The sequence below is a fragment of the Melopsittacus undulatus genome, chromosome 5 (assembly GCF_012275295.1).
Source record: "Melopsittacus undulatus isolate bMelUnd1 chromosome 5, bMelUnd1.mat.Z, whole genome shotgun sequence".
NCBI classification, from domain to species: Eukaryota; Metazoa; Chordata; class Aves; order Psittaciformes; family Psittaculidae; genus Melopsittacus; species Melopsittacus undulatus.
This window is the reverse complement of record NC_047531.1, coordinates 84,227,724-84,249,629: the sequence shown is the minus strand read 5'-3', so window position 1 is coordinate 84,249,629 and position 21,906 is coordinate 84,227,724. Positions and strand designations below refer to the sequence as shown.

At 39.0% G+C, this 21,906-nt stretch overlaps 1 protein-coding gene across 1 annotated transcript; it reads right to left on the bottom strand.

Annotated features, from left to right (window-relative positions):
- Nucleotides 1-343: 343 nt before the first annotated feature.
- Nucleotides 344-15,913, bottom strand: LOC117436205 (solute carrier organic anion transporter family member 1A2-like). The gene is made up of 14 exons (XM_034063060.1): nt 15,854-15,913; nt 12,721-12,862; nt 10,681-10,813; nt 9,799-9,905; nt 8,125-8,271; nt 7,723-7,821; nt 7,044-7,277; nt 5,452-5,616; nt 4,308-4,503; nt 3,411-3,576; nt 2,437-2,621; nt 1,822-1,886; nt 1,171-1,288; nt 344-503 (listed from the first exon to the last, which is right to left on the bottom strand). The coding sequence occupies exons 1-14, from the start codon at nt 15,911-15,913 to the stop codon at nt 344-346; spliced, it is 1,977 nt and encodes a 658-aa protein (XP_033918951.1).
- Nucleotides 15,914-21,906: the final 5,993 nt, after the last annotated feature.

Below are 21,906 nucleotides of genomic sequence, written 5' to 3'. Positions count from 1 at the left end.
AGATGAAATCTGGCATCACTGGAGCCAGTTGCCAAACTCCCACTATCTTCAGTGAAACCACGACTGAAAACATAATGTTTCTATTTATTTCACAGTCCTTTGTTCACACAACTAAAACCTAGCATTTTGTAAGTTTTCTTACTTCTACTTCTCATTCTTTTGCACTAAACACATTTTACAGTACCTTCTGTTTATAAACTGATACTTTTTGAATAACAGAAGTAGGATACACCTACATATAATTCTATTAATCTCTGCCCAAGTTCACTAAAGTATGAAATCTTTCACAAACATTTTACTCTGGAAGGCATTTTCACAGTATGTCTTGCTTTGCTTTGAAATATTATTTCAATGCTTCTTGCTCTTTATCCTGCATTTCTACTGGTGCATTTACTAAGACTTGGTTTTCAGTTTTATGTTTCTTCTTTAAAATAAGGAGAATTACTGCACTTGGGATATAGGACACTCCACGTAATACTGCTGGCAGGCCGAGATAGAGCCACCTGAAATAAAGGATATGCCTCATTAAACATATGCATTTGTAAAGCAAAATTGTTCAGCATGCATTGTTTTGCAACAATTGCCCAGCCACTCAAAAGCTTATGCCCTCAGCCTTTTGGTTCTCACAGAAGACAAATCAATAGAAGAACAGAAACTATGTCAGTAGCAACAAAACAGCTAGTTAGATGACCCATATTCAGGCAACTAATATAGGCAGCAAGGTTAGCTACCTAGTATCCTATGGATCTCTTCACAGGGAAAAGAGAGCCCTAAAAAGACTAGCTCAGACCACATGGGTAAAACTACTGGGTATTCAAGAACTAGCATTTTTCTTTCAAATCAAACTCAACACAATACTTAAAGTTTTCCACAAGGGCTTACTGTTTTTATTTTCTTTTTATCAGAATTCAGTATTTTAAGATATGTTCTCATGAAAGCCTATTAATGAAGTAATTATGGCACCAGAACATTTCTGTTCAGAGGATGTTCCAGCATCTGTGGCAAAGACTGCTCTTGACAAATAAAGCCAATGGCAGAGAAAAAGTGTTGTATCAAATCTCTAACATAGGAGCAGTTGGTCTACTAGGAAAATATAGAGTGTAAAATTATATCTCTATGCATGTAATAATACAGTAAGCAGGAAAAATTAAAATAAAGTAGAAAATATACCTGTAGTTGACAATGTCATATATCCTACATGCTCCTTCTCCACCACAAGTCATAGTACCCCACTTTAAGCAAGTCGTATCTATCAAAGCTCCAAAATAAATGGGAGATGGGATTCCAGCTAAAAAGAATATTAACAACACCTTTCTGAGTAGCATATTTCTTCTAGTTAGCAGATACACTATAGAACCTATGTGATTTCTCACCTAGTCCGTCTGTCCTGTTCTCTTACAGCATGAACCATGTTCTCTGTATTTCTTACATTCTCTCTTCTTCCTTATCCACTTACCCTCAACCATAGATTTTCTTTCTTATTGTTTACAATATATATATGCTACAATATGGACTATGATTTCTATTCAAAACATTTTCTCTCATTAGTCAATGTTGTGTTCAATGAACATATAACAAGAGTGTAGGAATGTAAAATGGCTTTCAGATGAGCAGACAATATAGTCAGCCCATTTCCTAGTATAAATAAATGCAAACTGAAAGCTGTTTTAATTTGCCATGCTGCCTAGATCTGTAGAAAGACAGATTCCTCCTGATCAAAGGCACTGCATAGTAGACTCTATAGCAGACTCCTGTGTCAAGCCCCCTGAGCTCTAGATCAGATCTAACTGTGCTTCTAAAGTGTGTTAAAGCTTTTCTTACCAAATAGTCTTGAAGCTAGTCCATGGATGCCCACTCCAAATGACTTTTCTTCAGGTGTTAGAGACCTACATATGTGATAAGTACATTTTACACCAGTTAGCAGAGGAGACATTAATAAGAAATGTTTAGCTCTTTTTCTATTTTTTTTTCCCCATGAAACTGTCACATTAAGCCCAAACCATTATAACTAGAGCATTGGTTGAAAAAGTTCATTATCCTCGTTAGTTGACACTGAAGTTCCTTAGCTAGGACTGCCAAATTCACAAAAGGAAAAGCAGTTGTCCTGGTATCATCCACTTGGACTGAAGTCAGCAGAAAGTGTAAGATAATTGTGCTGCAGCCAGCATCATGTGGATGTCATCAATCAAGACATGGGTATCACACACTTCTCAATATCTTGGTGCACTGACTACAGTAATTCAGGATACAGCTGATAGCCAGAAGCAACGGGTTATAAAGCTGACACTAAACCTTCACACAGCACAGAAATGACATAAGATTGTCATATTCTTCCTCCCTTCATACACAAACTAATATACTTTTAATTCTTGAGGGTGTTTGACCTCAGAATAAAAACTCCAGTAGTTGCTTTGTGATAATGACATTTTACTGTACCTTATTAAGACCATGTATCCAGGCATGGCTGCTAAGGAATAAATGAAGCTGCAGACTAATGACAGTATTAAAAAATAATGAAGCATCTTCTCACAGTTCTCCTCTCTATCACACTGGCCCAGAGTTGCAGAGATATTCTGAGATGAAAACCCTGAGGCTGCAACACAGGTGCAGTTCTCAAATACCTGTCAAAAGAGTATTGTGATCACACAGATTGCCAAAACTCACACACCAAATGTGAAACTCGTACAGCTGGCACCTAGCTTCCTCTCTCCTAAACGTGTATGTTACACATGTGCAGCACTGGACTGCAGCCTCTCTCCCTGTCTGTCAGACAGAGGTCCAACCATCATCTGTACGCAGCATATTGGGTTAGAGAGTGGAAGAGAGCTATGGTCTTATGCAGCTGGGTGAGTGGTTCCTCAAGTAGGCCACGATCAAGAGCACCCTCATTTTCCAGCACAGTTATATGGACCTTCCAGTTCCAACAGGTCTGGCTCTCTTATTCATAATACAGTGTCTTCTTTCACAAGCCAGAAGAAACCAGAGATGTTTGATTGAGGCTGGGTTGCAATATTCTCACTCAAACACTTGCTTCTACTGAAATCATTGAAACCATTGCTACAATAAGGGCTCTCAAATGTCAGCTAAAGTGTTCAAAGGCATCAGTGTCTGACCTTTACTATTATCTAATACTTCCCTAAAATATTTGTAAAATAGAGGCTAATTCCTGTATGATTTGGGGGTTATTAGAAGAAAAGGAGGCTTCTTCATTGTATTATTTAATTTAAACAAACTCATTTTCAGATTCAGTTTGGAATTCCTGTCACCATTCAAGGAATTTTTCAACTCTCTGTATCACCTTATATGTCCACTTAAATGTATATATATGGATATTTCCCAGCCTATATTGCCATGGATATTTCTCTTCTGCTATATTTCATAGTTACAGCACAATAAAATATATGTTTTACCATACTCTTTCCAGTTCCTCTTGAGGATTTACACCCAGCAAGACAAGGTGACACATAAGTGATTCTGTTGTTCCCACAAACAGGGTCCCATATTTTAAGTGGGCAATCACAATCCCTGTTGCAGCCAGCAAGTAGAGTACTTTCTGTGTAAGAAACTTGTTCTATCCTGAAATACATTTAGAAAATGAGTAAATATTTTAGTAATGAAATACATACCGTAACCTTTTGCAATGTGTAAGGTTCTATTCTAGCTCACGTGTTGATCCAGGACACAATCCTACATAATCCTATCCAACAGTTGTGCCTTTCATTTTTCCATATAATGTTATATATTATATTATATTATATTATCAAGTCATAGATAGGTATGCATACCCTTCAGCATTTTTCTTTTCTATACGTGTATGTTCTTGATTGTCTATAAGCATCATATATTTCCCTACTTGTGCATTTTACAGACACACAACCCTGCCCAGTGATTAATGGCAGGCTTCAAATCAAGATGAAATATCCTCTGATAACTCAATAGCAATCAAATTCAATAAATCAGCATAAGATAGCATTTTGTCCCTCTGTAATTACGAAATTGTATTCCTGTATGCCTAATTTGATCAACTTTATTTCCCTCTGCAGTTACATCTTGAATGTATAATTACATAAATTAAAGGATTAATAAGAACATGCAATTAGATGATTCTTGATGTGGATATCTTTTCTAATACACTTTATTGTTTAAAACAGGGATAACAGAAGACAGACCTACTGTCTCATACAAGTAAAAATCCTGGAGAATTTAGACCACTAAACTAAAATGTTGCAAAGTTATGGATTCCCTCCTGATTCCTGACAATAAAAATCATTTTGGTGTCTTAAGACTTAAGTCTTCTTGTGCCTTACCCTTCATAAGAAACTGTTAGGCCAGCAACTGGTGAAGTATCACAGACAGTCCAATAGGTACCAAAGTAAAGAAGGTATTCCAGTAAAGATACCCAAAATGCTATTTTCGCAGCCTGATAGATATTTATCTTTAATTTCTTCATGAATAAGCCTCCAAAAAAATACCCAACACATATAACTGGTAAGTTGTAAACTCCTATTTAAACAAATGAAAATTCCATGTTAAAATAAAGGCAAACATCAAAGCCATTCATAAGGGAAGACTCATACAGTGCCCATGACTGAATGTAACTACAGTGAGAAATGGGTCTCTAGTTCCCTTGCACATCCAAAACACCTCCCAAATTCAACAGCAGTTGGGAACAGCTTGGAGAGGTGCTAGACAGTAGGACTAAAATGATTGATTGGAAAATTGCAATCTAGAATTGCAATCAAGTTCCAACACACACACATACACACACACACATACACACACACACATGCATACGCACACACACATGCATACACACATAAAGCAGCGTTTTGATACAGCCTCCCTAGCTGACAGAGAACTCAACAGGAAGACAAGCTGGTGGAGCACATTTTGGTGCACCCTTAGCATCACAGAGAGGAGGAAAAGACTTTAAGGTTTTATATGGGACTACTGAACATGCTCTCATGCTTCTTCGCTGTTTGAGACTTTAATGAAGACTGACTGAAAGACATTTAGGAAGTAGTTTTACACATGCATCATATGGTTTGGATGGCTTTGCCTGAGACAGTGTTGGTTCTCTAACACTTGACTGTGGGGGAGCATGGAGAATGAGGGTAAAAGGGAAGACTATTAAACCTGAATTTGGATCCTTGCACCTTAGCATGTATTTCAATACAGAAAATAGTCTATCTGTAAAACAACCCAGACGTGTAGTGTCAAGGCAACAGAGATATGTGATAGGTACAAGACTTTGGATACACAGCTTCAAAACACTGGTGACAGAGGGTAGTAATAATACTCATCAGGTCTGGGATATTCTGTGTGGAAATACTTTGTGGTGTGGACTCTTAGATGTAGAAGCATTTGACCTTTGTATATGTATACATGTACACATGAACATAAAATAATAACAGAATTTCCATCACAGAGCAAAGCAAAAGGAAAACATACCAATTAAAAAGATGGCATCTGATGCAGATTTTCCAAACTGCTGTTCCATATATTTGGGCATGAATGATAACATGCCATTGAAGGCATTGAACTGTAACACAGTTATGCATATGAATAACATATAAACTGGGTTGTGAAGCAGAGCCTTGAGGAAAGGGATGAAATCTGGAATGAAATAATGTAAGGAGTTAGTGTGATGCCTTATGAAAAGAGTCACACAGTGCTTAGTGTAGCTGAGGGAGGAAGAGTGAAACAGAAATAGTCCTTGACTTGATCTTAACTTGAACTTGCTTTAACAGACACCACAGGCCAAAGATTACTTGCTTAGCCCAGGCTACCACAACACATCATTTCTACACATACATAACCTCACACACAGGCACATGCACAGCAATGCATGCTGCTTGTTATTTAAAAAGAAATAAAATAAATCACAATAATAACCTTTTGCTACAAGTTTCCTGAAGCTCTTTAGCTGTGCAGTGACTGAACTTTGCACCAACAGATTTGCAGCAGCAAAACCTTTTCTCCCATCTTTCCTACTCCTCTTTCTCTCATCTTGTGCCCCCAGGCCATTCAGCAAAACCCCGTTCCTGAACCTGGCATGCAAAGAGAATAAAAGGGGGAAGGGGCACAAACCCACTAGATAGCTGTGACAACCTGCACCCAGGTTTGATCACTGATTTTGATTATTGATTATTTGCTATAGTGAGTGATGGGGCAGAAGAGGCCTTTTCTCACCAGACCAGTACATTACTCATGGATTCATTCATTCACAACAGCAGAGGAAGATGCTATGTTGTATAAAAATGAAGTTGTAATATCAGCAGAGATCTGAGTGCTCACACCAAGTACAAATAGTGAATCTGCAGAACTCAGCTTGAAATACCTAGGAAAGGTAGCTGACACTTAGCACTTACTTTCTGAAAATTAAGATCCTGTCAAGGGGCCCTGGGCTGGGTATACAGAATCATAAGACTACTCTGAAGATCTTAGCCTTTGACATATTTTATTCACTTGCATTTCCAACTAGTACAAAAAATGGAAGGAAAAAAATAGCTTCCTGCAGATACATAGATCTGCAAGATCACAGATGTGAAAGTTGCTAGTGATAACATGAGTAAATGTAAATCAAATAGATCTTCAATGCTTATGAGACACTTAAGCTCCTGTAAATTCTTTTTATGGCTTTATGTTGGACTCAAGAAATGCACAAGACTTGAGCTGCTTTTCTGCACACTGAATGTAGGGTACCTGCAACTAATATCTGTAACTTATTCACAGCTCACTGAGGTGTAATATTCTTTACCAGATTTCAGTGCATTAATCCTCTACCAGGAAAAAAAGATCCAGATTCTACATACACCTGAAAAGCAGGAGAGGGAAAGGAGTGAATTTAGTTCCTTGATCTACAACATTATCTTTCTTCCTCTGTGAGACCCTCTAAATCCCTGTGCAAATCCTTTAAACTGCAGGGAGATGAAAAACAGAGCATGCATTTTATATCTTGGACCCATCTTTACTCACAAAAATACATAGTTCACATCTTAAGTTTCTAAATTAAGAAGGGGAAAAAAGACAATATCACTTGCCTTTAGCAATTTCATACATGGTCTGTTTGGCTTCATCTTTATTATTTTCTTGCAATGGTACTACACTTTTTTTACTCGTCTCCACAGATTCATTGCTTTCTCCTTCCCTCAGGAGTGATCTTGGCAAAACCCAAAAAGGCATTCCCGCAAGAAGATTCAGTGATGCACAGATCAAAATGCCCAGCCACCAAGCTCCAACCCAGCGGGCATCAGTAGCTGTTATAGTTATATCCTCTATAAAAAGAACAAAACCCACACATGATCAGAAACATTCACTCTGTTTGTTCCTAATTGTCTCTGACATGTGAGTTATTAAAAGCATTTAAAAGATTCTTAAAATGAGGCTGATCAAAGAGAATAGTCTCCAGTCTTTTCTAATGTTGCAAAATGGTAAATTTCAGTGTTTTGTATTAAATTAATTCTACTCCTTTCCTATGTTAAGGCAGATGACATAATTGTTCATCAAATAATTTATATGCAGATTCATTTGTGTATGTGTGAATTCAGGCCTTTTATTGAATTGAATGTTATACACAGATTTTCCATTCTGAAAGAAACACCAGCAAGCTCAGATAAAATTAAGACATCTCATATTAGCAAAGAAACATGTTTCAGTGATGAAAAATACAGCAGCATGCCTACTGATTTGTGTGTAAGATTTTATATAGTCATCCATTACCTGCATCTACCGATCCCACATCAACAAACAGTTCAGCACAGAATGATGCCAACAACAAACCAAGGAAGGGGCCAATTACAGTTGCTGTATGTAGACAGCCTAAAGTATGAAAAAGAGAAAATGTACTAAATTAGAACCCAGACATAATTTCCTTGGAATTATTACGTATGTTTAGGACAGCTCTACTGAATAGTCTTCTGCACCCAAAAATGGCTTCATTTCAACAAGTTCATTTGTAGTTAAACACAAGTTTTACAGTGTTACTACGTTGATAAGGCAATAATATTTGTTTTCTCCCTTCCTTTATCAGACTGAAGGGAATCATAATAATCCTTTCTTTTGCTTTTGTTTACATATGTGTTTGTTTGAAGGAGGGAAGTTATCACAATAGGGTAGACTTACCCATATAGAAAGGTGAATTCTCTGCTTTGGCAAAATCCTCCAAATATGAAATTCCTAAAGGCATGATGGGAGCTTCACCCATTCCACGCACTATGTTTCCAACCATCACAAATATCCACAGCAAGGATCCAGGCTCTTTTTCACATTCTGTGAATAATATAAAAAAACAAAACCAGAATGAATGTTTTCATTCTAACCATTAATTAAATTATAGAGACAAAGATTTGACTAACAGCTTGAACATTGGTAGATAGGTCTGTCCTCTAAAATGGGAGAATAAGTAGTCACAATACTTAAAAGACTCCAGAACTGGAAGAAGCACTTTCTGGTGAAGAGTTTAAATCCCTTCCCTCTCCATGCTATACCTTGTCCAACCACTGCATAACAATGGCCCTTCCTTTAACTCATTTCCCTCACCAAAACTTCCATTTTCATATCAGTGAAGATAGCATCTGAACCTCAGTGATGAAAGGATGAAAAGTCATGCCTGACTAGCCTGATCACTATCTACAACAAAGCTGCACGATTTAGAAGAAATGTTTTACCTACTTACACGTTAATTTGTGCATTTATAAAATAAAACAGTATATGAAATGTTTAAATGAAAGTTTAATACCAAGCTATTAAGCATATACTTTTTTCAGCTTTTTGTTATGAAGATGGCAAAATTAATGCCTTTAGTGACATGCAGTCTTGGAAAGCTTGGAAATCACATCCATTACTAAAATGGATGACACAGAAAACTACAGCAATATGGTTTGATGTCACTGTGTTCATACAATATTACAGCAGTGTGATTCAGCTTTAGCACACATTGATGGAACACCATGACAAAATATAACAAGTAACTGAGGTTCATCTCACTTAACTTTTGCCATCCAGCAATCATCTAAGTTTCCAACAGTCAGCAGGTGCAACCAGGAGGTAGTGTGACTCACCCTGAAGTACAGAGCCTGAATGTCCTTACAGCAAATGTACAGCTTAAAGAGCTCTGTAGCCTCCTCTGACCAGCTATCAAGGGATTCTAAAAAGAGAGATCAGACCATATGCTTCCCTTTGAGGTAGCTAAAGGATCAGGAGATTAATTCCATCCTCAGTGTGAGGAATTTGTGTATGATGATTTAATAGTTGCCCCTTAGCCTTTTGACTTTATAGTAATTACTTTATATGCATATTGCTAGTGAACATACATGGTTCAGTCTCCCAGATAAGTTTTAGCCCAGTTTAAACTATTTTTTCTCTAAATGGAAGTAGGATCTATCTCTTTTCCTTGTTCTTTTATTTCTTGTGTGATATAATGAAGAAGCATCCTGGTCCAGATTAATCATTGCCCAGATATGTTTCCCACCTCCTCATAGTATCACAGTATTTCAACTCAAAAAGAGAACATTTGTAAGAACAGCCTGGTGTTGTATTTCCCCAAAGTAGACTAACAGGGATGTTAACTGTTTGGATACTGTGAAAACTGCATTAAAAGAAAAGGCTACAGCTCTCATGTTAGAAAATAAAGAAACAAAAAGGCTAGGAAATTTCCTGACCTCTGGTTTTTATGTCTGCAAAAAGTACTGATCAAAAGCAGAACCCCAAAATAACTGCTATTAAAATAAATTGTATTTACTTAAACACTATAAAAACTGAGGAAAAATATATTAGTAAACATAGGAAGAACCATACCTCTTGATGGCTCCTCTGTAGGTAAAGAGAACAAACTTTGATTAACAAGGCAGAGAGGCATGACTGAAAAATTCTCCTGTTGTGAAATGCTGCTTTCAATATGATACCTGTTTGGATCAAAGGAAAGAATGTATAGGTTAAGAAGAAATAGCTCAGAACCACCTCATAAATCTGTACTTCAGTAATGAAGTGACCTATAAGAAGAGTGTGTAGCTGTAAGAAGAAGGAAACATCAAACATTTACTGAGCGTCAGTAAGAAATCAGGCTAGGAACAAAGGAACTGTAACAGGAAATCAACATAGCATTTTGTCCAGGTTGTTATCTAGCCTCTAAGATAATCTTGTAACAGATGCTATGGGGGGAGTTGATGAAACGCTCTAATGAAATCCCTTGTATTATCCTCTCTTCTATTGTTCTTCCATTCTAACTCAATTTGCACCCTAGGCAGAGGAGGCCACCAAGGCTGTCAGAGCAATACCACATTGGACATAACAAAATTAGAGGATCTGTCATCCAGGCTCCAGACCAAAGACATCCTTAAAAATCATTGTACTTCTCATCCAAGCAGATAAGAGCTAGTAGTGTAATGTAATACTATCACAGGCCACTGTTTCTTCAGGAAGTCCGCACAAGAGGCAGCACAAGCATGAAGGCAAGGGAAAATGCTTTCCTTTCCCTTGGGAGGGGTGGCTCTCCTCAGGAAGTGATGACTGCTGAAGCCATCTCAGAAGCAAAACAAAACAGGCTACTTTACAGTCACCATGTCATTCTGGTGCTCAGCAATGTCTCTCTCAATAAACAATACTATTTCAGCTGGAGAAGTTACAGATTAAGACATGTAAGGACCACAGAAGCTGCTCTGAGCTAAGCAAAATACTCACCTTCCAAATAGGAAATGAGGAATTGATATTAAAAGACATCCAAACGACATAACTGTGCACCCCAAAGCAATTATTCTGGGTCTGTGAAGTTTTGCTCCAAAGTAACTCACAAATGCTATCAGCAGCAAGTTGCCTGCAAAAAGAACCTGGTTCATATTTACAAACCAAGGCATCCTTATATCTTCTAAAGTGCAACAGGAATTTGAGTATACCTTATTAGCTCAACATCTGTTACTTCTCTTACCTTGTAGAAACTGTAACTAGGCAGGGAACTGCCTAAAGCAGTAATTCGCTGCTATCTGTGATCTTTCTCTAGGTTTACACCACAGAGAAACAACATGAGCATAGAAGGCAGAATGGAAAAGAGATCACTGTGAGAGAGATTTTTGGCTGCACCTATGCAAATAGTTTTCCCACTACTTTACATAAAGACCAAGCTCAGAGGCTGCAGAATAGGTGGTTTAGAAAGCTGTTCTCCTAGGATACTCTATGTTGCAATGTGTGGGAAAATACAGAGGCATGTATTGCAAGGTTTCTTTGTACCGAAAATAACAAACACAAGATGGCATACAGAGAAAAAAGAAATACTAAATCAATATTATTTTCAGTAATGGTTTGAAAGGAATAAAAAAATACATATTTTTGCACCTAGTATCATTTAAAAATACTACTGTGCTAAAAATCTTTGCTCTCCTCCACTTTCACTTGAGAATCAGTTGATTTTCTTTGCTTTTCATTTATTGCTATGCAACTAAGAATCAAGCTTCATGTTATGAATCAGGACCCATAAAAATAGAAATCCTGTAATTGTATACCTACTAATTTTGTGATCTTTTTGTCAAAAGAACAAAAATATCTCTGAGTGGTGAGCATCGAGCTCTGAAAGAAGATATCACTTCTTTTTTTATGTGTATTGCTAGACAAACTGTATTGAATCAGTGGCTTGAACGACACTTAAAGATATATACTTACATGGTCCTAGTAAGTTTTTTAAGTCTTCCACATATACTGACTCTTAACCATTTCAAATATTATTATGATTCTTCACCATTATTTTACATCCTTGGAGACAAGAATGCCAAAATTTGTTATAGAAAAGTGCATATGAAGATAAATTATTTTAAATAATAATCCTTTTACATACTACTTCATTAATCTTGGCCATTTCATATTTCTTAAAGTCTCCACCTTATCAAAAGCAAGAATATATTCTGGGTATTCCTTATTGCAACTTCGGGCTGCCCCATCAGACAGCTTTACAGGCAGCAGCAACGTGTTGCTAAAACATTCTTATTCTTGCACATGCAGATAGAGGAGACCAGGAAAAGGGGGAAAGAGCCTTAACTCCCTTCCCCATCAGTGTATATGAACCTGTGCAGACCACTTCCTCAGCTGAGCCAGGGATAATAAAAATCCACATTGTAACTTTAAGGGTATACACCACATCCTTTAGGGATCTCTATATAGGTGCTTTTGAAGCTAACAAGACTTTTGCTCAGCTTTTTTCACAATGACAAAATATAAGCTTATCACTAGGCAATAAAACTCACTGATAGGCAAGGTGTCACTAAAAGTAGAACTGAAAACTTTCTTTATAGTTGTTCAAGTATAAAATCTTGAAATTCTATTAAGTTTCAGTAAGAAGACAATCCACTCCAATCAGCTTTGAGATCACTGATAAGAGCTGTAAAATGGTAAATATGACCTTGAATTCAAACAGGGATTATAAAATCTTTCTGGTTTGTTCAGAAAGATTTGATACAAATCTCTTAAACTGGTTTTACTTTGTTAGTTGCACTGTTATATCTTATGATAGTGCAGAAATTAGATGAACCAATTCTTAATCCTAAACTTCATCATTTATGTCCTCCTAGTTTCCAAAACACTAAATGTGTAAGAAGCAGCTGAAACAGTAGGATAGTTGGTCACTGTTGCCACATAAGAGTAATTGACAAGTTGCTATGAACACGAGTCACAAATACATGCTGAGCCAACATATTATATCTTTAGAGAATAAGAAATATGAAAATGAATGCTTACCAATTTCAAAGCTTCCATTAATAATCCCCACTAAGGAAGCTGGAATATTAAATTGTTTCTCTAGCTGTGTAAACAAGCTGTCCATGTAAGCACCAGACATCGTTTTACCAACAAATGCAAGTGATAGTGACAGCAGAAATACCTAGGAAGGAAAGAGGAGAATGCCTAAAGAATTACATATATTTAGGAATATTCCATGGTTATCTTCCCCACCAAGTACATCTTCCAGGTAAAACAAGTGAACAGTTCTGTTCCACTGATATGTGAGTAAATCATAGAATCGTAGAATAGTTAGGATTGGAAAGGACCTTAAGATCATCTAGTTCCAGCCCCCCTGCCATGGGCAGGGACACCTCACACTAAACCATATCACCCAAGGCTTCATCCAACCTGGCCTTGAACACTGCCAGGGATGGAGCATTCACTACCTCCCTGGGCAACCCATTCCAGTGCCTCAGCACCCTCACAGTAAAGAATTTCTTCCTTAGATCCAATCTAAACCTCTGCTGTTTAAGTTTCATTACCCCTTGTCCTATCACTACAGTCCCTAATGAACAGTCCCTCACCAGCATCCCTGTAGGCCCCCTTCAGATACTGGAAGGCTGCTATGAGGTCTCCACGCAGCCTTCTCTTCTCCAGGCTGAACAGCCCCAACTTTCTCAGCCTGTCTTCATGTGGAAGGTGCTCCAGCCCCTGATCATCCTCGTGGCCTCCTCTGGACTTGTTCCAACAGTTCCATGTCCTTTTTATGTTGAGGACACCAGAACTGCACACAATGCTCCAAGTGAGGCCTCACAAGAGCAGAGTAGAGGGGCAGGATCACCTCCTTTGACCTGCTGGTCACGCTCCTTTTGATGTAGCCCAGGATACGGTTGCTTTCTGGGCTGTGAGTGCACACTGAAGCCGGCTCATGTTCATTTTCTCATTGACCAACACCCCCAAGTCCTTCTCTGCAGAGCTGCTCTGAATCACTTCTCTGCCCAACCTGTAGCTGTGCCTGGGATTGCTCTGACCCAGGTGTAGGACCTTGCACTTGGCATGGTTAAACTTCATGAGGTTGGCATCAGCCCACCTCACAAGTGTGTCAAGGTCCCTCTGGATGGCATTCCTTCCCTCCAGCATATCAACAGAACCACACAGCTTGGTGTCATCAGCAAACTTGTTGAGGGCACACTCAATCCCACTGTCCATGTCAGCGACAGAGATGTTAAACAAGACTGGTCCCAACACCGATCCCTGAGGGACACCACTTGTTACTGGTCTCCAGCCGGACATTGAACCATTGACCACAACTCTTTGAGTGCAACCATCCAGCCAGTTCTTTACCCACCGAGTGCTCCACCTATCAAACTGATGTCTCTCCAATTTAGAGACAAAGATGTCATGTGGGACAGTGTCAAATGCTTTGCACAAGTCCAGGTAGATGACGTCAACTGCTCTACCCCTGTCCATCATTTCTGTAGCCCCGTCATAAGAGGACATCAAATGGGTCAGGCAGGATTTCCCCTTAGTGAAGCCCTGCTGGTTGTCACCAAGCACCTTGTTGTTTTTCATGTGCCCCAGCATGCCTTCCAGGAGAATCTGCTCCAAGATTCTGCCAGGCACAGAGGTGACACTGACTGGTCTGTAATTCCCTGGGTCATCCATTTTCCCCTTCTTGAAAACTGAGGTTATATTTCCCTTTTTCCAGCTGTCAGGAACTTCACCTGACTGCCAGGATTTTTCAGATATGATGGACAGTGGCTTTGCATCTTCATTTGCCAGCTCCTTCAGGACCCACGGATGGATTTCATCAGGTCCCGTGGACATGTGCACATTCAGGTTCTTAAGATGGTCTCGAACCAGATCCTCTCCTACATTCAGCCTAGGGTCTTCATTCTCACAGTCCCTGTGTCTGCCTTCCAAGACTTGGGTGGTGTGGTCAGAGCCTTTGCCAGTGAAGACCGAGGCAAAGAATTCATTAAGAATCTCAGCTTTCTCCAAATCCAGGGTAGCCAGTTCTCCTCATAGCTTCTGGAGGGGGCTACATTGTCCCTACTCTGTCTTTTATTTGCTGCATACCTATAGAATCCCTTCCTGTTATCCTTAACATCTCTAGCCAAGTTTAGCTCTAACTGGGCCTTAGCCTTCCTAACCTGGTCCCTAGCTTCCCAGAAAACATCCCTGTAGTTTTCAAGGCCGCCTGTCCTTGCTTCTACCTTTTATAAGCCTCTTTTTTTCCTGTGAATTGTCCACAGCTGTGGCTTCATTAAACCAAAGATTTCGTTCTTCATCTACTCCCATTGACCAAGACTGTCTTCAGAAATCTTAAACCCCCTCTCCCCAGTCAATAGAGGTGCACACAGCCTCGCCTACCTTGTGTCTGCTGCAAGATTGCCATCTGCAGGACTAAATAACGTCTGCAGCCAGACCAGGATGCAAAGATCTTTGCACCCTTTGCTCATCTGAATGAAAAAGTACCTGCAGAGATAATATCGTTTTCTTTGATCGAACTACTTGATCAAGTATCTGCTCTCCCATCTCAGTAGAGGTCATGAGCCCGGAACAAGACATTTCAAACAGAAGAAGTAAATACCAAATAGGAGTAGTGTCCTTTTTACAAGAATGTAGTAGTAATTGACAGTAAAACCCAGTAGCATTAAAATAATTTTAGGGTTCTCAAACATTACTTACAAAATGAAATCAACAACATTTTTAAATACATCTGCAAATGCTAAAGAGCATAAGTAATGTATTCAGGTTCTGAATTACTATTCAAACAAAGCTATTTTACCATTTTTTATAGCACTTCTTGACAACTTGAGTAGTCTACAGTACATCAACCACAACTTTTACTGCCATGTCACGATCAGTAAAGGCTCATTTCACAGGTTTTAGAAGGAATAGTAAACACGTCAGACTAGGGAGATTACACAAATTCAGAGGTGGAGCTTCAAAGGAGCAATCAATCATACCTCCAACACATCACAAAGTGTAAAGTTCAGGGACATAAAAAGCAAACATAATAGCTGACAAACTTGCTTGACCTCAGTTAAGGCATTAAGGATAAGGAACAAAATGTAACTTCTACCAAACTACAAGTGCAAGAAGTTCTAGTTGTGTGTTCCTACAAAATGATAAAATGTTTTTGTACCTTCAGCTTGGAAATGCAGCAAAACTTGTCCTCTGCACCTTGCTTCTCAGCTTCTGTCATGTTGCTTTTTATAATTGGTCCTGATGTCTAAGTCTGTCCAATGATCCCATTACAATGTTAAAAAAGACAGAAGAAACAAACATTTTTGTTCCATGTTTGTAAAACATCAGATTAATTCTAAGATATTTCATACTTGAGTGTCTTGCTTAAATAACTGTGAACTGGATTCCAAAATATGCTACAAGCCTATACACTTCATTCTAATCAAGAAAATTTGACATGAATGTCAACAGCATAAGAGCTAGCCCTCAGCCCTCATCAGATACTGAATGATTTCAGTACTATATAACCATTAAGCAAAGAAGAGAGTAAAGAAATGTTCTGAGGGAAAGCTGGTGTGTCTGTGACACTAGACACTAGACCAACTTAAGTTCTAAATGGAAACAAACCAGACTCTGTTCTCCTTCCCCTCCCAAGATCTGCAAAAGTTTGTCTCCTTTTAGTCATCACCATCTCGACTTGATGGTTAGAGCTTCTGGTAGTGCTAAGTCACCTGCTTTCTTACACATTCCATAGACTTGGAACATACTTAGCTGTAAAAGCCCCTATATATCTGAGAGTTAGCACAATGAGTTAAACAAGGAGAACACCATTTTAAAGATTTATCTCTAAGGACTGTCACAAGGCTTCATTAAAACAAGTTGTTCAGTACAGTTCCCTGCTGCCTGATGGGGTAAGCTGAAATAAAACAGGGCAAGTCAGAACCCTACCTTATAGTTGGGATGGATATAGGTTAATTTCCTCTTTTTTTTTGTCTCAAATACACTTTCCAAGTACAATCTTGCAGCACCTGCTCTTCTCTGTATTTTCCACTTCATAAAGCCATGTCTGGAAAGCAAGCTGTCTTTGACAAGCCTGCCAATAGAACTGAATTGTCTTTCACATTCTTTAACTCAACACCCTCTCAAGCAATCTTTTCAAGTATTTATTTCTACAACAATGTTAATCCTCTCAAATCCTAGCAAATTCATGAGCATTAACTCCTTCTACAGGTAACTCCTTACTTTGTGTTTCAAAAGTGTACAGCATTCCCAGAAACACTTTATAATTAAGCTTAGGTGATGAGCAACTCAGAGAATTACCAATGATATATAAACAGTATGCTTTGCTTGAGGATGTTGACACAAACTGTGTTCAATCACAGTACAAAACTGTGCTGATACAGGTTTGCACCTTGTTTGCAATTTGGCATAAAAGTTTATATCCCAGTGAATCATTTATCTTAATACTATGTTATTCAACAGTAGCCCACCCTGTTTTAGTAAGTACAGTTCAAATTGTTACTCAAATGCAATTACACTAATGTTAGATAAAGGAAAATATTCTCAGGGCAAAACAAGTACTTACAGTGTTTTAAAGGTTTGCAGAAGAAATGGCTGATATCATACCCTTAAACTTTGACTTTTAGTCCAATTTGTTGAAAATTAACCCAAGTATATTTACTGCAGAATTTGTAATTCTGCCAAATGGTTTCAGCTGTGCATTTTAGAGTACTCACTCAGATGTGAAAGACACTGGTTGGCTTCTTAAGGAAACAATTATGTTCATCTCTTCCTCTTCCCCACCAAAAAAGACCAAGAGCTACAGCTGTGTCAGATCCCTGAGCATGAATCGATGACACTCTTGCCCACTGAAGACACCAGAGAGTACTCACAAGCAAGAAAGGAACTTTAAAAGTGCATATAACTGTAGATTTACAGGCTGGTGGTGTCCTAGCAAAGGGTGACACAAGGTCAGACTGGAAGAGGGGAATGAGTTTGTGTCTTGAGAGTGTGCCCAAGACTCGAGTTAATGTGTGAAAAGCAGCCCTGGCACACTACAATTGCTGGCCTCTTCTTGGTGTCTTGGAATGGTCTGAAAGAGAGTGTAGCCATTCCCTGTCGATATAAAGCACTTGGGAGCTCAGCTGTGAGGCAGAACTGCATCTGAATCAAGAATAAATTACTTCAGACCCTGAAGCAGAGAGGCATAAAATCACTCTTGTCAGCAATCCCAGCTCCTGGTCTTCAGTGTTTCTTCTCACTGTATCAGTCTTTCTGGGTCTATTTTTGAAGTATACAAGCTTAACTACATATATTGGGGTGTTAATTCTAAAAGGGGGCAAGATCCTAATAATTACCCACTGCAACAATCACTAGGAGCACCCTTTCCTTTAGGACTTTTGTTGCATGATGACGGTTCACCATGAAAAAGTGGAAGACAAAAAAGCTACCCATAGTAATATAGCTGCTGTGATTGATCTCCAGGGTAGGGGCCGCTAATTACTGATTACTGGATGTTACATATACAGAATAGTTTGACCCAGTGTAAATACTTCTAGCTAATGTGGCAAGAAAAAGATTACATACCTGTGAACAAATTGGGTAGACATCATATCTAAGAAGCAGTAGATACGCCAAGTACTGGTGCTGAGGCAGGTTTCATGCATGACCTTAAGCCTCTTGTTGACACTTGTGTTTGTCTCCCTTCACATTATAACTACTAATGCACATGAAAAGCCTACATGCAAAGTCCAAAACGTGTGGCGAAGGTGGGATTGTGTTTAATGTAAGCCTGGCTTTTGAGCACAGCTTCCATAGAGTATTTCCCAGCTTTCTCATGGAGCACCCAGCTTTCCTGAAAAATGTCCCTGGACTACTACATACCCTGCGTGGTTATGCTGTGGGAAGGGGGAAATAACACACTGATAAAGTACTTGGCATTATTGTCCTCGCATTTCTTATAATAAAAGTTCATGATTGTACATTTTGGGGAGCATATCTACTCATTAGAAAACTCAGAACATTAGAAAAGTTCTCAAGTGAAGACCTATTAGCATGCTTCTCCCCCATAAAATATGCATTTCTTAAGAGCTACAGTGCTGCTTTCTGTTCTCACTTCATGATGACCTCCAAATCATACGTGATGGCTATCTGTACGGGGATTTTGCTTATACAGTTTAACTAGAAATGTAAGTCCTGTTTCAACCTTTGATTTCTTTTAACTAAAATCTGAGGTAAAGTCTTATTTCCCACTAAGATATTTTGAAGGTTTTCTTGCATTTTACCCATTGCCACTTCAGGAAAATTAAAGATCCTCTGACAAAGTAAGAATACAGTGGTCTGAGTTCTGCCACATCCTGCATTGCGTTCACAGAGGACTGTGCAATAAGAAAGCCACAGTGAACTCAGGTAGAAAATGGCTAAGTATAATGTTGCCTTAACTCCTGTGGCCATCCTTGCTTCCTTTAATAAAATATCTAACGTGTTCAAGGCCAGTTTAAATCTGAACGATGTTAGGGGAACATTTTTAGGGTGTGAATTCTAATTAAGGTAGGTGATTATAGCCTGCTTACATGGTCTGTGTGCATAAAGAAGTTCCTGAAGGAATAGTCCCATTATGTCCATACCTGGGCTTTAGTGACTTCTGTGAATTTTCAGAGTTTGGATGTGTTTAAGTGATACTGGGAAGCACCTACCATGCAGAACTTGACCTTTATAACTTGCTTTTGTATCAGCATAGATCCTTCAGCAGGAGGGTACTAAATGAAGGTAAGGAGTCTCCCCAGCAATTTGCCAGTGATCAGCAACATGTACATATTAAGTAACTCTCAAAAAAAACCCAACAAAAACCAGGAAATATGAAATTAACATATGTTCACAAATGCACAGTTTAATATTCAGTAAATTAATGTAACATTCTGTGCATATAGAATTCGTAATCTCTATTGTGATTAATTCATGGATAACATAGCATTATAGAAAATCTTTGATGTCTTAGTATATTGAATTCCTACCTTCTCCATGGGATTTCTTCTGAAGGCCATATTTGCACCAAGTTCACTGCTTCCTGCATTACCAGCTCAGACCTGAGATACTGAGACAAGTAAATTTTTCTGTCTGGGGCACTCTGATCATTATAATACAAGGAAAATACCTTGAAAGAGTCAAGTATTTGGCTTATAGAAGCAGGTAGACCCTATTCTTAGCAGGTACTTTTGTTGAAGATCCTTATCTAGGCTCTCACAATAGGCATTAGAGAGAGTCAGGTATTTCCAGAGTGTAATTCATCCCATCTTAAGACAGCTGCCTGAAATAAGTGGGAGGAAGCTGTCTCTAGAGGTGCTTCTTTCTTCCCTTTCCTTTGAAAGACTAGAGAGCTAGCTTAGTCTAGATAGCTAACTTTTAGACACATAAAAATCAGGTCAAATGACACTTCATCATCTCTCCTTATGTCACAGAATCACAAGGGTTGGAAGGGACTTCGAAAGATCATCTAGTCCAACCCCCCTGCAAGAGCAGGGTAACCTAGAGTACATCACACAGGAACTTGTCCAGGTGGGCCTTGAATATCTCCAACGTAGGAGATTCCACAACCTCCCTGGGCAACCTGTTCCAGTGCTCTGTCACTCTCACAGTAAAGAAGTTCTTCCTGATGTTAACATGGAACCTCCTATGCTCCAGTTTACACCCATTGCCCCTTGTCCTACCACTGGATATCACTGAAAAAAGCCTAGCTCCATCATCCTGACACCCACCCTTTACATATCTGTAAACACTGATGAGGTCACCCCTCAGTCTCCTCTTCTCCAAGCTAAAGAGACCCAGCTCCCTCAGCCTCTCCTCATAAGGGAGGTGTCCTACTCATTAGTCAGCCAGCAGCTCCCAGCCTAAGGTCAGGACACCTATACACAGTTGCTTATGCAAGCTCAGAGGAAACTCAAATGGATAAATGGTATGTTTATGGAAATCAGCAGAAGATCTCAGTAAAAAAATGCAGAGTCAATGTGCATCTCTTGGTCCTACTCTAAATGTTAGATGTAATGATTTTACCTACCAAAAATACAGAAGTCACTGCTGGCCCCACTCTAAATACAATACACAGTTTTGGAAACGCTGAGGACTAAGTAGCTCTTTCCCAGTACTGCAGTTGTAAACAACCATGAATGTAGCTAATCTGAGCACTATAGCAATCATGGGTTGCAAATCACATAGGATATAGCATGGCGACCCAATAAAACCATTGTGACACAGATTAGGTTCACTGTCATTTCCCCAGCCAGTTCAGAGCTGGGCCAAAATCCAAGCAATGTTTAAAACCATTCTTTTCCCCAGTTGTATCTCCTGAGATCTGCTTCTCTACTGCAGCTTTATCATACAAGGTAAAGATACAAGGGAACATAACATTTCACCCCTCACTAGTACCAACAGGGAGAGTGTGAGCGCAGAGCTGTGATAGTTGAGTAGCTGTGGAGCTCCCAGTCAAATGGAGGCTAACAGAGTGCATTTCTATCAAGGACAACACAGTATTTCCTTCTTAAGGTTGTGCTTTGGTCTGGGCACTCCAAAAAGCTGCAAAGTTAAACCTTTGAACAGACAAGCAAAACTGAGTCTAGAAACCTTACAAGACAGGCTCTTTCACAACATTTTCTCTCCTTTCGGCTGCTTATAGAAGTCACAACATCTGCACAAAGCAAAAAGCACTTCTCAAGATATTTTGGGAGCCTACTCTCTCAGAAGACAGAGAGGAAGGATGCATAAAGAAAGATATAATAAACTGATCCACCTTCAATCAAAACTATTTATTCTGCAGTGGTTATACTAGACTGAGGTAAATCATGGGGAGTCACAATATCTCCTTGTGCTGGAAAGTGAAGGGACTAACAAGTAAGAACTTGATCTACTCAAGCCACATAGGGAAGTACCCATCTGCATTTAACAAAGAAAGTGGGGTGATGTTTATCGCTGTATATGCAGAGACACAGAGACTTGGGTACAAGACTTTCTGCCCATTTTGAACCTGAATTCAGATTTAGTTTGACTATCCAGTAAGATTTCCTTTTCTCTCACCTCAACAGAGTGCATATCAGCTACAGACTAAAGATTCACATCTGTCTTCCATCCTCAACTCTGCCATCATCTCTGTGCATCCTTTTTAACTCACTGTTGGCTCAAATATTGTTTCCCTGTAACTCAAGAACTATAGTAATTTATAGCAAGCATTTAGACCAACAC

What these genes read in the sequence shown, in the direction of transcription:
- LOC117436205 (XM_034063060.1), bottom strand. Translation starts at nt 15,913, where the DNA reads ATGACAGAAGCTGAGAAGCAAGGTGCAGAGGACAAGTTTTGCTGCATT. An exon ending in CCTCATTTCCTATTTGGAAG is followed by an intron (nt 9,906 to 10,680) that starts GTGAGTATTTTG and finishes TGATCCAAACAG; the next exon opens with GTATCATATTGAAAGCAGCA. An exon ending in TACAGAGGAGCCATCAAGAG is followed by an intron (nt 8,272 to 9,798) that starts GTATGGTTCTTC and finishes TATTATTCACAG; the next exon opens with AATGTGAAAAAGAGCCTGGA.